This window comes from Phacochoerus africanus, chromosome 1 (assembly GCF_016906955.1).
Source record: "Phacochoerus africanus isolate WHEZ1 chromosome 1, ROS_Pafr_v1, whole genome shotgun sequence".
NCBI classification, from domain to species: Eukaryota; Metazoa; Chordata; class Mammalia; order Artiodactyla; family Suidae; genus Phacochoerus; species Phacochoerus africanus.
The window spans coordinates 139814378-139830511 of record NC_062544.1 but is presented as its reverse complement, the minus strand read 5'-3'; the positions used below and the strand labels follow the sequence as shown (position 1 = coordinate 139830511).

The following is a 16134-nucleotide window of genomic DNA, read 5'->3' as shown; positions in this document are numbered from 1 at the left end:
ACTATCAGAAGAAGGGATTAGTAAATTTTCTTTTGTAAAGAGCTGAAGAGTAAATGTTTCAGGCTTTGCTGGTCAAGAGCAAAATTGAGGGTATTTAAGCAGGTACTTAAATATTACATGGTCTCTGTCATGACTTCTTACCTCTGCTGTCATGACAAAACAACTGCCATTTATGTGTAAAAAAATGACATGGCTGTATTTCATAAAAATATCATTTATGAACACTGAAATAATAACTTCATAAAATTTTACATATCTGAAAGTTTTATTATTTTTTAGATTTCTTTTCCACCAGCTAAACATGTGGAAATCATTCTGAGCTAATGAGCTATATAAAGCTAGGTGGCTAGCTGGATCTGGTTTGTGGGCCACACTTTGCCAACCCCTGATAATGCAGTCTCCTCAGACTTTGGTGTACAGAGGATCAAGCAGTGTTTACTAAAAATGTAGAGTTTTCAGGTCTCATCCTTAAAGATTTAGATTTGTAACCACAAGTCTGTTATTGATGTCTGTGAGCTTGTTTCTGTTTTGTAGATAGGTTCATTTGTGCCATATTTTAGATTCCACACATAAGTGATATCATATGTATTTGTCTTTCTCTTTCTGACTTACTTCACTTAGTATAATAATCTCTGGTTGCATCCATGTTGCTGCAAATGCCATTGTTTCATTTTTTATGGTTGAATAGTATTCCAGTGTATTTATGTACCATATCTTCTCAATCTATTCATCTGTTGATGGACATTTAGGTTGTTTCTATGTCTTGGCCATTGTAAATAGTACTATAATGAACAAAGGTGTGCATATATCTATTTGAATTAAAGATTTGTCCAGAATATGGGAGGGAGTGGGATAGACTAGGAGTTTGGGGTTGGTAGATGCAAACTATTACATTTAGAATGGATAAGCAAGAAGCTCCTACTGTATAGCACAGGGAACTATATCCAGTCTCTAGGGATAAAACATGATGGAAGATGGTATGAGAAAAAGAATGTATGTGTTTGTGTGACTGGATCACTATGCCATATAGCAGAAACTGACACAACACTGTAAATCACCTATACTTTAATAAAAAAGTAAAAATTTAAATAATATTTATATCTGTTAGGTTGGGGGTGAAGCACTGGGAATCTGCACTTCTATTAAGCATTCCACTAAACTTCCACTTACTGGGTGGCATGTATAGTTCTTTGATGTAGGACAGGGTTTCTCAAAATATAGTCTTGAACCATCACAGCCACAGAGTTACTGAAGGTCATTTTGGATGTAGTTCAGCTAGATAACCATGCATAGCTTAAAGCCCTACATTTCATTCTGAGCCCTAAAGGTTATCAATAAGAGCTAGGGTTGCTATTACTATAGTTATCTTGGTGAACTATATCCAAGACAAAGAAAAGTTGCTCTTCTTTAGGACTGCTACTTCAAAATACCTGTCATAGGAAACCTGTACAGCAAAGACACTGTGTCATGCAAAATGGCATGCCTTTAACTCTGCCATGGAGATAAAAATGAATTAGTAAGTACAAAATTGCATGTAAAGGTAGCCTGCCTTCCATATAATTCTTAATGATGTTGACGATTGCTAAAGCACCTCTACAAAGAAAGGTCAAATATTATGTTTTCTGTTAGGATCCAGGAGTCTGACTTGAGAACTGTTCTTGCTTAAAATGAAACAGGAAACCAAATCACAAATATACTCTAATGAGCTTAAAATATAAAATCAGTTGACTTTAGAAATTGAGAGGATGGGATGATAACCAAGAGCCCCCTGAGCACCTGTCAAAATTCTGCAGTTTGAAAGCCTGCTGTGTATAATCTGAATATTTATCCATTTTGTGATTGCCTTCTAGAGATTAATTTTATTTTATTTATTTATTTATTTATTTATTTATTTATCTTTTTAGGGCCACACCCATGGCATATGGAGGTTCCCAGGCTAGGGGTCCAATTGAAGCTGTAGCTGCTGGCCTACACCACAGCCACAGCAATACAGGATCCAAGCCGTGTCTGTGACCTACACAGCTCATGGCAACACAATATCCTTAACCCACTGAGCGAGGCCAGGGATTGAACCTGCGTCCTCATGGATACTAATCAGATTTGTTTCCACTGAATCATGATGGGAATTACTAGAGATTTATTTTAAACCTGCCATAACTGCTGTGATGGATCAGTCCCCTCACTGCCCCTCCTTAACTTACTGTTCCTGTGTTTGACAGTATCTTTAGTTTCTCTCCAAAATATGAAGGGTGGGGATGGGGAGGAAGAGAATTGGTTTTTAAAAGCATTGTTAATGGCAGAATTACTGTAAAAAGGTTAGGGAAGACGTGTTCTGATGTCTGACCTTTACAGTGTTTTAATCCCAGATATCTATGGAGATTAAAACGAATACAAGCACATTTTAAGGTTAAAGCACACCTTCTCTGATAAATTAGTCCCTTTGTAGATCTCGAGATTGAATTAAAATACAGCACTCCATCATCTTTTGGGCTAAACTGTTACATTTACATTAAAGGTGCAGGGCTCAAGCATTTCCACGTGCAATTCAGGGCTTGGCACAGTTCATGTGGAGTTCAAAACGGTCTTCCTTGCTTTTATCATGCTTTATGGGGCAGATTTCTAAATTGTGTTTCTCCATTTATGTTAATGTCCTTCTCAGAGACGTAGCGGTCCAGGTATCCCTCTGCACACACGTGTACTTCTCATTAATGCTAATGGGCGTCAGAACCAAGTAACGGGAAATAAATGTCCTTTTCAACATCTTCTGACCTTACTCAAGGAACAGGATTAAGTCCTGTGAACATATTAAGCAGATAAAGCTCATATCTATTTTTTACCACCTCACCTGGAAGAAGGATATAAGAATCAGAGGGCCTCTGTGGAGAAAGTGAGGACTGCTGAATACCAGCAGCCAAGCTCAGAAAGAACTGCTTTGAAATGAATGAATTCCGCCTACCAGTCAGGTGGGGCACACCAGACTTGATTATCCCTACAGGTCTCTGCCTTCCTCTTTCCATAGGACACCACGCTCTTCCCACCCTATCCTTCCTGTCCCTCCATTTATTACAAAATCTAAGTGTCTAAAGTGTTTGCTTGCCTCAGCAGGACATGTGACCAGCAGAAGCAGTGGCGTACTGATCCTATGACATGTCCCTCTAAGCCCTTTCCATAAGTCCACTGAAATTCTCCTAAAAATTACCGCTAAATCACATTTCCCAATCTTCATGTACAACCCTCACACTTTTTTGCATATCCTTTTATTTATTTATTTTTCTTTTTTGGCTGCATATGAAAGTGCCGGGACTAGGGATCAAATCCAAGCTGCAGCTGTAATCCACTGCACCTCCAGGCCAGGGAATGAACCAGCGCCTCCACAGAGACAAGCTGGATCATTAACCCACTGTCCCACAGCAGGAACTCCTGCATATCTTTTTATAACAATGCATATTTAATATTTTTCTTTATACTGACTCATTTATGTACATCTATTTTAAATGGAGATTTTTAAAAATCATTGCTATTATTGGAAAGCTAGCATTTTCCTTACACACTGAAAGAAATGTATAATTACTAACATTGAAAAAAAATCAGTTTAACTCTGAATTCCCGAAAATGATCTCTTATACCAAACATGGCAAATCATTGTTTACATTTTACTACAAGGCAAGAAATAAAATATTACATTTCTTAAAATAGGTAGAAGTTACTATGAGAGCAACATTTATATCCACTCAAATAAGGAGGCGATCATGGGGCATTCCATCTTTGGTGCCTCTCCTAGCTTTGCACCATAATTTGGTAGAAGAGGAGCAGGAGGGAACTGTATGCACAGTTGGGAATGCTTTTATCCTGGGACTGGTGCTGCTGCTGAGATAAGAACTCTTATGGGAACTAAAGGACTTTCCTTTCGCCAAGTATTTTGAGAGCTGACAAAGTCAAGGCTCATGAGAAGGATGCTAAACAAATACAGGACATAACTGGTTCTTCCATGTGAAAACACCCCGGATTCAACCATATATAGCAGGATATAAAAGACATCTATGTTTAAGTGTTTATACTCTTTCACCCTCTCAATCACATCTTTGGGGCAAGCTCATTTCCCTTTATTCTAATAGGTTGGGGTGGAAACTTCATGAACTTCTATATTCATAAGATTTAGAATGTATGGATAGCTATTTCATTAAAACACAACAATAACAGCAAAACAACAACTACTATTTCCTAACTACCAGACACCAGCCCTTCACATGGATTATCCCAGCCATCAAAACAACCCTATGAAGGCAGCACTGCTATTAACCACACAAGTTAATTATTTTATTCAAGATTGCGGAGCCAGTAAGCAGGTGAAATGAGATTTAAAGGCACACCTCTCTGATGCTAAGCCTAGCCTCTAAATCACTACCTGCGACTGCCGCCTAGTATGCTCTTCTACCTCCATAACTAGCAGATAATCTATAATTAGGCTTCAGCTTTGTCATTAATAGCCCTGAAACCGTGGGGTTCCCCCTGGTCCTAGTTCATCACTAAGTTTCCTTTCGTAGCTTTTTGTAGCTTTTATCAGTGAGCAAAGACCTCCAGCTGAAATTTTGTTTTACAAGCATCATCGAACTTCCTTTTCCTTCGCCTGTGAAATAGAGTGAACACAGTGAGTCATACACCCAGCTATTGCTCTGGGTGAATAAACTAATAGAATGAAATAGCTGGAGTGAATTTAAAACACAGATTTATGCCTGACTCTTGGACTTGTAGTTGTCCATCTGCATAGATAGACAAGTATATTTATGACAAAACGGCTTCCCTAAATGGCAGTACTTTTCCAACTTCTAAGGACCCTGAAATACATATTAGGCGATTTTTAGCTTTCTTCTTTAAATTGAAATAGAGGCAACTATTCTTTTGGGAATATTTTGTTTGCCTTAGGCTATCTTACTTCACAGAGGGAGCCACAAATGGTCAAGAGGGAAATCATATGCAATAACACATCTATACCTATTATGGAGAAACAGGAAAAATGAGATTTCCTGGTAAAGTAGAAAGAAGCAGGGCAAAGGCAGAAGCAGGGTTCCTGGATTCACATCCCTTATCTGCTCCTGGTGATCCTGAGAAACGCAGCAACCTGAGCATTATCTTCCTCAGTCAGATGATCGCCAAGATCCCTGATTCAAAAATTCTATGACTTGGCAAGATACAATGTACCAGAGATGCAAATGAAATGTAAATTAAAATCTCATCCTTTACAATCCTTACTTGATACTTTCAGCCCATCCCATCAACCTGATCTTGGATTAGACTTAGATTATGTGCTGTGCCAAGAGAAGAAAGGACATTTTGTCACCTACTATAAAGCACCCAGGCTAAGTTATGTGGAAAATTCTATTTCCTTAAAACTGACAGGGTTGGCTGGGTGACTGAAGCAAAGCACAGAGGTGGTCAAGGCCCTTTATTAGTATAATAATCCATATCCATACCTTTGAAAAACCCAGGCAGCTCTGTTAAAAATTGCCAATGTCATTGTTTAAACTGAGTCAGCTAAAAATAGTATTTGAGTCCTGGGTTTTCATTTTGTTTAGCACAGTGTTCCTAGACAAGAATTTCAAATCTATAGAGACTTGAAAGAAATTTAATTAAAGGACTGAAGATAACATTAGTTACAGTACTATAATAGATACAATGGCTGTAATTCTCAAAATTGTATTGGGTGATGCTGAAATAAGATAGCCTTTCAATCATATTCATTACCAACAGTTCTCTAAGAATTATTAATCATGTCATGTCTGCCATGATGAATTAATTTAGCAACACAGTGATATCTATACATATTAATAGGAAGGACATCACTTCAATAGATTACATCACTTGCAAAGAGGACACATATATTAATCCATGTGTTCTCTGGGTTAGTCATTACCTTTTACTACCAGGTTTCCAGTGCTGCTAGCAGTTCCAAAATGGTTAGTGGCTATGCAGGTATAACTTCCAGCATCTGATTTAGTCACATTGATGATTCTGAGGCTTCCATCTTCAGAAATGGTAATTCTGAAATCAAAGCAAATAAACCAAAAATGGTAAGTTGATCCCATATGACCAACTGGAAATTATTTCTGGCATTCTGTCATTTGCAAAATATCAAGTCATGGCTACATCACTTGGAGGCCTCATCTGAATTTAGAATATTCATCTACACCCACATAGATATAATAATTAGGTTGTGTGACTTATTTAGTACTTTTAACACTTTTCTTGCTAATATGGTCTCAGCATTCTGTTGGAATAACTATAACTACTAGAAATGTTAGATAGGTTGTAGTCACTCTCTTTCTTTGGCAGCTCCAACCACATTATGCAAAGGGAAGTCTTGTTGTGGATCATTATTAGTCTTAAAACTACTGAAGAATAAGAAAAAAAAAATCCCTTGATTGGCTTCTTTAAGCATTTTCACTGCAAGTGCTTTCTTTTAGATGAGAGGCTTAAATTAAAGGAGTTATTGGTAGGCAACTTTCTTTCTGAAATATGCCGGACAACATAATTTTTATGAGATGCAAGAACTGAACTTAAAAAAATTAAAATGTCCCCCAACATAGCACCACTTTGGCAGAAAAGCAAATGTGGATGGCACATCTCAGGGCCCATGATTAGGGACAGATAGCTACTACCACGTAGGAAGGAAACACTCTCAGTGACAGATGGAAAACTGGAACAGGAAAGATATGAGAGCACCATACTTTCAACATGACTACAGCAGAAGGGAAACATGCAAAGATGAATAAGATCCATAGCCTGGTTTAGAGGCTAGTTGGAGAAATAAGAAATATACAGAGATGGCTCATTCAAGGTAAATGTCTATTGAATCTCTACTGTATCTTTCAAATCTACCCACTTCTTTCTATCTCTTCTATGTCTTTTTTTAAATTTTATTTTAAAGGTTTTATATATTTTTTCTTTTTCTTTTTTTTTTTTTGTCTTTTTGCCATTTCTCGGGCCGCTTCCGCGGCATATGGAGGTTCCCAGGCTAGGGGTCTAATCAGAGCTGCAGCCCCCAGCCTACACCAGAGCCACAGCAACGCGGGATCCGAGCCGCATCTGTGACCTACACCACAGCTCGAAGCAACGCCAGATCGTTAACCCACTGAGCAAGGGCAGGGACCGAACCCACAATCTCATGGTTTCTAGTCGGATTCGTTAACCACTGCACCACGACAGGAACTCCTATATTTTTTCATTTTTTAAAGTTTTATTGAAGTATAGTTGATTTACAATGTTGTGATAATTTTTGCTGTACCATAAAGTGATTCAGTTATACATGTACACACATCTATTCTTTCAGATTCTTTTCTCATAAAGATTGGGTAGAGTTCCCTGTGCTACACGGCAGGTCTCTTTTGGCTAATCACATATACCTCTGTGTTCTTTCTCATCCAACCTATCAAAAGCCTCTTAAATGATCTATGTATTTCTACTCCTTCCCCTTAAATGCATTCTTCAGTCAATGGCCAGGTGATCTTTTAACAGATCAGATTATATCACTTCCCAGATTTAAAGTTTCTTCTTCGGCTCTACATTGAACTCAGAATATATTCTTTTCCAGACCCTACAAGGCCTAAGGGATCTGGCTTTTGCCTTTTCTTGCCTACTTTATTTCATTTTAATCTCTCTCTCTTTTTTTTTTTTTCTTTTTAGGGCCACACATGCAACATACAGAAGTTCCTCGGTTAGGGGTCGAATCCATAGAAGAAGGCCGCCACATCCACAGCAACACTGGATCCAAGATACATCTGTGACCTATGCCACAGGTTGCAGCAACATCAGATCCTTAACCCACTGAGAGAGGCCAGGGATCGAACCCACATCTTCATGGATCCTTAAACAGATGAGCCACAATGGGAACTCCCATTTAATCTTTCCACCCTTCAATGAGCTCTAGTCACACTGGTCTTCTGCAAGCTTCTAAAGTATCTGAAACTCCTTCCTACCTGAAGGCCTTCCTATTTGCTGTTCTGTCTGCCTTGATATCAGGACAGAGCTGCAACCTTCAGACCCTCTTAGAACTCAACTTGGAGGTAGATTTTCCTTATAGACTTTTCCTGACTCATGTGTCTAAAGCTGATTTCCCTTTTCCTGTTATTCTCTTTTTTTTGCAGGTAGGCACTTTATTTCCTCTTGTTCAACACAATCCAGAAGTTTTCTTTACTTGTTAACTGTTCAATTACATGGAATATTTAGGTTCCATGGGGACAGAGACTGTGTCTGCTTTAGGACTCAATCTCCTGGATTGAGTACAAAGAATGAAATGCAGTAGATGCCCTGGAAGCACCTGCCAAGGGATGGAGTGAATAAATTTCATAAGAGAAAAGTCAATCCTATGTTAAAAGGATTCAGAGTGGGTGAACCACTAGGCCCTAGTGCCAACTTTCACAGAGTCCTTTACAAACAGGACTAGAATAGAACAAGGCTGATTTAATAGAACTTTTGGCTAAACATTTTTAAAAAAATCACAGGAAGATATAAGCAGACTAAGTCACAAATGTGTGTAAACCTTTTTGTGAAAGCTCTTAGGGATGGATAAGCTACAGCCATCCTAATGACCTTTTTAGCTCTGCCCCTCCTCCCAGCTCATGACAATCAAAAACATTTCCTAAACTTTCCCTGGGGGCAAAATCACCCCTAGTTGAGAGCTTCTGGTCTACATTAGTCTTTCTTTTTTAATTACTCAGAATATTATGATGTTTATCTTCTAAACAGATAAGATACACGAAAGGTTCTATTAACTGTAGAGTGCTGTACAAATGTTTTTCCTAATGTCATTTCCATCCCTGCACCCCTAATTTTTGTATTTCCATTACACCCACATATTGTTATTACCCAGCTGCAGGGCTCAGCTAGCTCTGCACAGTCTCTCACAAGGCTCTCCTTTCTCTTTATCCTCAAAACTTCCCCATCCAATTTCCTATGTGCTCTATGACATGAGAAAGTCATTTTACAACACAACTGTACTATCCCTCTTAAGATTTCATGCCTGGCACTGGTTTAGAGTTTTAATCTTCCTATTGGTTTTCACAAAGAGGTGAGTAAAAGAGCTAAGCCTCCAGAAAGAGAGAGAGAGTGACAGACCATGGAGAAGGTCAGTGAGGAAGGGAATTTGTAGAAGAATTCATATTTTTTAGTAGCCTCCACTAAATCTCACCACACTTCTGTGACTTCTTATTCTTCCTAGGTATAATCCAGATGTGGGTACAATACAGAGTTTGCAGAACTGCTCTTTTGGGAAATTCAACCACTTCCTTATCCGAGCACTATAGTATAGTGAATAAGAACATATGTTCTGGAACTAAATTGTCTAGACTCAAATCAGGCTTGAAACAGTTATGAACAATGTGGCTTTGGATAAGTTAACATCTCTGTATCTAATTTTTTAATTTGTGATACTGGAATAATAAAAGTAACTCTATTCCTAGGGTTGTTGTAAAGATGTGCAGTACTCAGAACGGCACATGGCACGTAAAATGCATCACATAAGCGCACCAGCCAAAAGTTCTATTAACTAAAGCTCTGTGCCTTCCTAGATCCATTGCTTCGAACATTAATAAAGGCCTCTGTTAAGGTTAATAGAATTCTTGAATAGGTCTGCCCCTCTGGAGCCCAACAACACATGATTATGCTTAATGAAGCATCTGGGTGACAAGAGTAGCCATGTAAGGGGATAAAAAAATGGACTCATTCACTCATAGAAATCCACTACATCCCTCCTGTATACCAGGCCTTTATAAATCATGAGGGCTTTAGATAGTTCCATAACTAGAAATGATCCCACTGTGTTATATACTATAACACACAGATTTCTGTAAATGTATTGGAACAGGGGTGTTACTTTTCCAATGGAGCAGCTGTTTCTCATACTACCTATAGTCTAAAGATGGGCAAGGACCAAGGCCTGGCCAATCAGGATACCCTATTCTTCTATTTTCAGTGATTGGTTTAGAAATAGGAATCCAGCAAAACTAGGAGCTATTTGAGGAAATGATCTCTTTTGGATGAATTGTTAAATCTGAAGATAGGCATCTAGAACTGTTGGCAGTCATCATATGTGCCACAGATATCATGCCTTACAGAAGCCAAGCAAAGATAAGAGAGCCTAAAAGACAGAGAGGCAGAGATGTTATGACTTCTGTGAGCGCCATGCCTGAAGCCTGCAGTTTCCCTTGGATGCCCCAGTTATATGAACCAATGCTTTAAAGTACTAGAAATTGGTTTCTGGAGTGCCTGCTGTGGTATAGTGGTTTAAGGAACTGATGTTGCTGCAGCTGTGGTGTAGGTTGCAGTTGCAGCTCAGATTCAATTCCTGGCAGCCCAGGAACTTCCATGTGCTACATGCGCAGCCGAAGAAAAGGAAATTGGGTTCTAAGCTGTTACAACTGGACAAGTCCAATCTGTTGAAGAAATTACTGAACTTCTTCAAGAGATGGCAGTAGTGAAAGTGGAGAGGAGAGAACAGACTCTGCACAGGATTTGTGACATTATTTACACAGAACTTGTTAGAAGACTGATTAACTGCACTATAGAGGCATCACCATGGGGTTCTGAGTATGAAAATATTGACCTGATCTTTCTTCATACACAGCTGTACCTCATACCATTTATTCCTGTAAATAAGGGCTAAGTGTACAATGACCTGTTGCTTTGAATCTGTTTTTGGGGGGAATTTTATGAGCAAGGAATTAGCTACGGAGCTAGTATTTGGCCTTGGGGGCTAAAGTATTTTTAGAGAAAGTATTTTTCAATACTATAAAGAGTATTTTTTCAATGAATACTTCTACATCTCTCTTTATTCCATGAATAGAAGGTCTAAATCCAGTTCAAGGATAGTTTTATTTTCATGTTTGTTTCTTGAGGTTTCAAACTTTTCACTTTTAGTTTCCCCATTTCAGACTACTGACTGACCTATAGCTATCAGCTTGATAGCAAACTCGGAGCTCCTCTTAATACTCATGAATAGCAATGGAGTTAGATAAAAAGAATTGAAAATGTTAATCTGTTTCTGGTCTAGAACAGAAAGGTAAGCCATGACCTACCTGTAGGCTCTTTTTAAAACATTGATAGTATCAGAGAAATGTCAAAGATGATAAAGCAGCAAGTGGAAAAAATAAAGGTGTGACACAGGACTTAATTTTCTCTACATGAAAAGAGGTCATCTAATTCACAACATAGTAAATTACCTATCTCATGGAGAAGCGGTTGTTCCCCCACTGTCATTTTGGGACTTCAGATCCATAGGGGATAGGAGCATATATGGAATTATGAGATAAATTGAATCTCTCTTTCTCAATATGAGGTGCTGGGTTGCAGCCATTGAAGAGCTGACCTTGTCAGTCCTATAAATCAAAACCAGTCTTGGGACATTGGACCTTTAAAAATGCTGATCTTTTCTTTTTGGGGGCTTTAGTAACAGATGGCAAACCTGCCGACTCCACAATATTCTAAAACCATATAGAGAAGGGTTATCCCAAAATGGTACCCTATGATTTTTGAGCAGTTCTGCATGGAAGCCCAATTGCTGGTGACAGAAACAGTATGTCCTCACATGCTTCTGGGTCAGAAGGAAGCACTTATAAGTAAATCCCTTTCAAATACAATTTGCAAAAAAATAACTTCTCCCCTTATGCCAAGGGACAAATTATGGGTTAATAATATCCTTTCAACAAACAAACAGTAGAAGTATCAAACTGTTAAGTTAAATTTTATATTGTCTGTGATATTATAAATCAGGGATAACATAACTCACTTAAGATAGATATAATTAAAAAAGAACTTGGGGTGGGGGAGGGATGGATTGGGAGTTTGGGATTAGCAGAAACAAGCTATTATAATATAGAATGGATAAACAACAAAATCCTACTATATAACACAGAGAACTATCTTCAATATCCTGTGATAAATCATAATGGGAAAAAAATGCTCCAAGGGTCATAACAGGCTTTTCTATTTTTTTATATATGATGAGCTCCAGAAATCATGTTTGGAAGTTGAAAGCCTGAATGTCAAAAAATAGATTTACACATTACAATGGGAGTGAACACCCCAAGGAGGCTGAAATATAGTATTAAACCTCAAACAGAGTCAGCATAAACATTGCCATATCTGAGCTGAAGAAAACTGGCAGGATGGTGGAGCTGTCACCAGACTTCTGACCCCATAAACTACCAGTGGTGCCCAAGAATGAGGAAGATATGCAGTTGGGTTTGCTTCATTCCAAATAGAAATTTCTTTTAAACAAAATTATTGGGAGATTTCATGTAAAAACCCATTCCTGGCTAATTGTGGTCAATGGGAAGATGTGGAGGAGTTCTATAACACAACCCCTCAGAGCACAAACAGGCCAGAGGGAAACAGAGGAAACTGCTTTATGCAGCTGATGGGCTTTCTTGCTCCCACCCTTCCCTGGCCTCGTTAATAATGTCCCTCCCTCCCTCCAGTGGGTTTTTCGAGATCGTTTTCAACTTTGTGGGGCAGGCTTTAGGCTTAAGGCCACACTTTGTCTTGGATTCTCCCCACACCAGTCATCCTGTACAGAGAGAACACAGCAGTGGAGCAGGAGGGGAAGGTGGGCTTTTATTGGTTTCCCAGGTCTGCCATGGCAAAGTATCCGGAACCAGGTAGCTTAAAAGAACAGGCATTTATTGTCCCACAGGTCTGGAGAATAAAGACTGAAGTCAAGGTGCTGGCAGGGTTGGTTCCTCATGGAGACTCTGGAAGAAATCATTACTAGCCTCCTTGAGCTTCCGTGACAGTCATCAACCCTTGGTGTCCCCTGGCTTATAGATGCATCACTTCCATCTCTGCCCTCACTCCCTGGGGCAGTTCTTCCTGCATGTCTCCTCATGTCATCTTCCCTCTGTGTATGTGTCTGGACCCCAATCTCCTTCTTGCAAGGACACCAGTAATTGGATTAGGGTCCATCCTAATGCTGTAGACTTCATTTTAACTTCAGGTAGACGTGAAATTTAAGCGACACTCTACAATCTACGAGTGTCAAGACAGGAGATTTAAGTGACGCTCTACAATCTACAAGTGTCAAGAGAGGAAACCCACCACAGTTGTTGGTCTGGGTTGAGCAAGCAGTGGAAGGGCTTACTCTGCAGCTGTGAAAGGATGGGGAGAAGGGGCGATGTGGGGGTTGCATTTGTTTCTATGGTCATAGAATCATCACACGTGTGCTCACCAGTCCACCCCTTTCCCTTCTCTGTGGACCTGGCCCTTTTCCCCAACAGTAGCTAACAGAAACTTAAAATGACTGCTCTTGAGGTGGTAAACTAATAATCAAATGTAGATTATGAAGGATGGTTTCATGTGGCAATGGATAATAGATAACAGTGTAAAAGTCCAACAGGGAAACAAAAATTAAGGCCTACATACATTTTCAATTAATTTTTTAATTAACCTCCTTTGTTCGCTGGAATCAACTAGACCTGACATTCTGTCCTTTCTGTGTTGTTGTTATTCTAGGCAATTCACTAATATTTTATTTTGATGTTAAAATTATGGCCAAAATAAGATAGAGGAGGTATCTATCAAAATGATGACTTATGGTTTTCTAAGGAGTTTTGCATAGAATCTGAATTGCTATAGAGAGGCTGTATTTTAGCTTGTCCTTTAGACAATAAAAATACAGAATAGTTTTAGAATATGACACCTATTGAGTAGTGAAAACTTTAAAGGAGGGAAGAAAGGGCAAGGAAGAGACAAAGATTTTTATACCCAACTTATCAAATGGAATATTAGCTTGTGGCCAACAGAGCTGAAGACACATGGACTTTGAGCTATCCTTGGCTTTGCATTGGTTGAAAATTGAGAAAAGCCTGGCAGATAAACTGTCATTGGTGTGCTGTAGGTATTAGCAAAAAACACCAAAACTTTGTTCTGAAGGGGAAAAAAAGGACTTGGTTTGAATTTGGCTCTCTATTTTAATAAAATTCAAAAACTATTTTAACATTTGTGATGGTGAATTTCATGTGTCACTTTACTGGGATAAAGGATGCTCAGATGGCTGGAAAACATCATCTCTGAGTATATGTGGGAGGGTATTTCTGGAAGATATTAGCATTTGAGGTCATGCAAGAGTCAAGATTGCCCTCACCAATACAAATGGACATCATTCAATCTTTGGAGGGCCTGATGGAACAAAAAGGCAGAGGAAGGGAGAAGTCGTTCTCCACTTGAACTGGGACACTCATCCTCTCCTCACTTCCTAACCTTGGACATCAGTACTCCTGGTTCTTAGACCTTTAGACATGGACTGAGATTTATGTTACTGGCTGTCCTCGTTCTCAGGACTTGGAATTTCACCACCAGCTTTCTTGTTCTCCAGCTTGCAAATGGCAGATTGTGAGGCCTCCTGCCTCCTTAATTATGTAAACCAATTCCTATAATAAACCTTCTCATATTATCCTACTGGTTCTGTTTTTTCTGTGTCTGACCAACACATCTTTCAACTAGAATTTGCTTGAGTTTATATATTAATTTACTTACTTCTTTTGCTTTTTAGGGCTGTACCCACAGCATGTGGAAGTTCCCAGGCTGGGGGTCGAATCAGAGCTGCAGCTGCCAGCCTACACCACAGCAACAGCAACGTGGGATCCCAGCCTCATCTGTGACCTACACGCAGGTCATGGCAACACTGGATCCTTAACCCACTGAATGAGGCCAGGGATCAAACCCACATCCTCATGGATCCTAGTCAGGTTCATTACTTCTGAGTCATGAGAACTCCTAGTTTATCTATTTAATTTCAAAAGATATGTAGAAATTCTCAGCCAGACTGGAAAGAGCCAATTATCATGGTTTATGGAAAGATTATTTCACAGTAATGTGCGGTTTATATAGAGAGTCAACTGAGAGCCCTAGAAGATGGCTTCGCTCCCTATCTTAAGGGATAAAGGATGCTTTGGCTGAATTTAAATGAAGGTCAGTGGGAAGAGGCTTACTCCAAGGGCAATTTCAGGCCAACCTGTCATTGATCTTTCTGTGTAGTGTCCACAGCAGCAATAGACATCGTTATTGAACAGACACACTGGTGATAAAGTTCCCTTAACAGATAATTTGCTTTCTGTCATCACATTCAGGTTTAATAAACCACTGAACAACCTGTGTATTTTAGACTGCCTGCAGAACTACCACTGGTTCCAAGCCCATCACCCTTGCCTGCAGCACTGCTCAAAGGAGAAAATAAACTCACATTTGTTCAACCTGGTTTGATTCAGGTCCAACTCTCTCTGAATAACAGTTTAAAAAGCTTCATAAAATAACCTGGAAGGAACTATCTTTCCAGGGCAAGATGAGTATTTAAAATCATAGTTTATTTTTATTATTCTTTGTGACACAGTACGTGGATGGACATGGGAAATAGACCTCTTAGGCAGGTAAAACCTTGTAATTTTATGTATTATAAATAACACTGAAATACCATGCTTTGGGAAGAAAAAACAAAAATAAAGGACAGGTTTTTGTCTAAAATTTGTTTTTTAAATTGCTGCCTTTAATTTAGGCAGAAACTCACTGTGTCTCCATTAATATAAGACTTAGAATCCTTTCTTCCAGGAACTTATGACCTGAGATAATTTCAACATAAATCTACAAGGCATTGGAAAGATGAATGAGGTGGAGACAGGAAGGTAATATAATATTCTATTTTCTATACCTCTATGTATTTTACCAAAGCATCATAATAAATAATATTTTTATAATGATAAAAAACTATTATTAAACAACAAAGCAATCAGGAAGTTTTATATAAAAACCTCTTAGGACATGAGAAAAGTTTAATAACCAAATGCAGCTGTATTTGGAAATAATCAGAAAAAAAGAAGAGGACTTGCATAGAAATGGACTGAAAGACCCAGAGGAATAGCTGTAAATGCACCAAGCTGAGTGCTGGGCATGGCAAGGTGCTAACAAAGTTTATTAAGCACCTACAATGTACTCCTGGGTGCTGTTGGGTGCTTGCAATGATCATCACATTTCATCTGCACAGAAATCCTGACAAGAAATATTAACCCTATTTTTCTGTTGAGAAAAATGAACTCCAGAGAAGTAAATTAAAATGTCCAAGGTTAATGCAGTTAATAAGGAATGGGATGGGTT

General features: G+C 38.8%; 1 protein-coding gene across 4 annotated transcripts in view; it reads right to left on the bottom strand.

Moving 5' to 3' along the window:
* The window catches only part of CNTN4 (contactin 4), a 985539-nt gene that overhangs the window by 69638 nt on the left and 899767 nt on the right, over positions 1 to 16134 (bottom strand). For all 4 annotated transcript variants that reach the window (XM_047779322.1, XM_047779348.1, XM_047779332.1 and 1 more), the window contains one exon: positions 5912 to 6039. In XM_047779322.1, coding sequence (XP_047635278.1) covers positions 5912 to 6039 — 128 coding nt within the window. The remainder of the gene's footprint in view (positions 1 to 5911; positions 6040 to 16134) is intronic.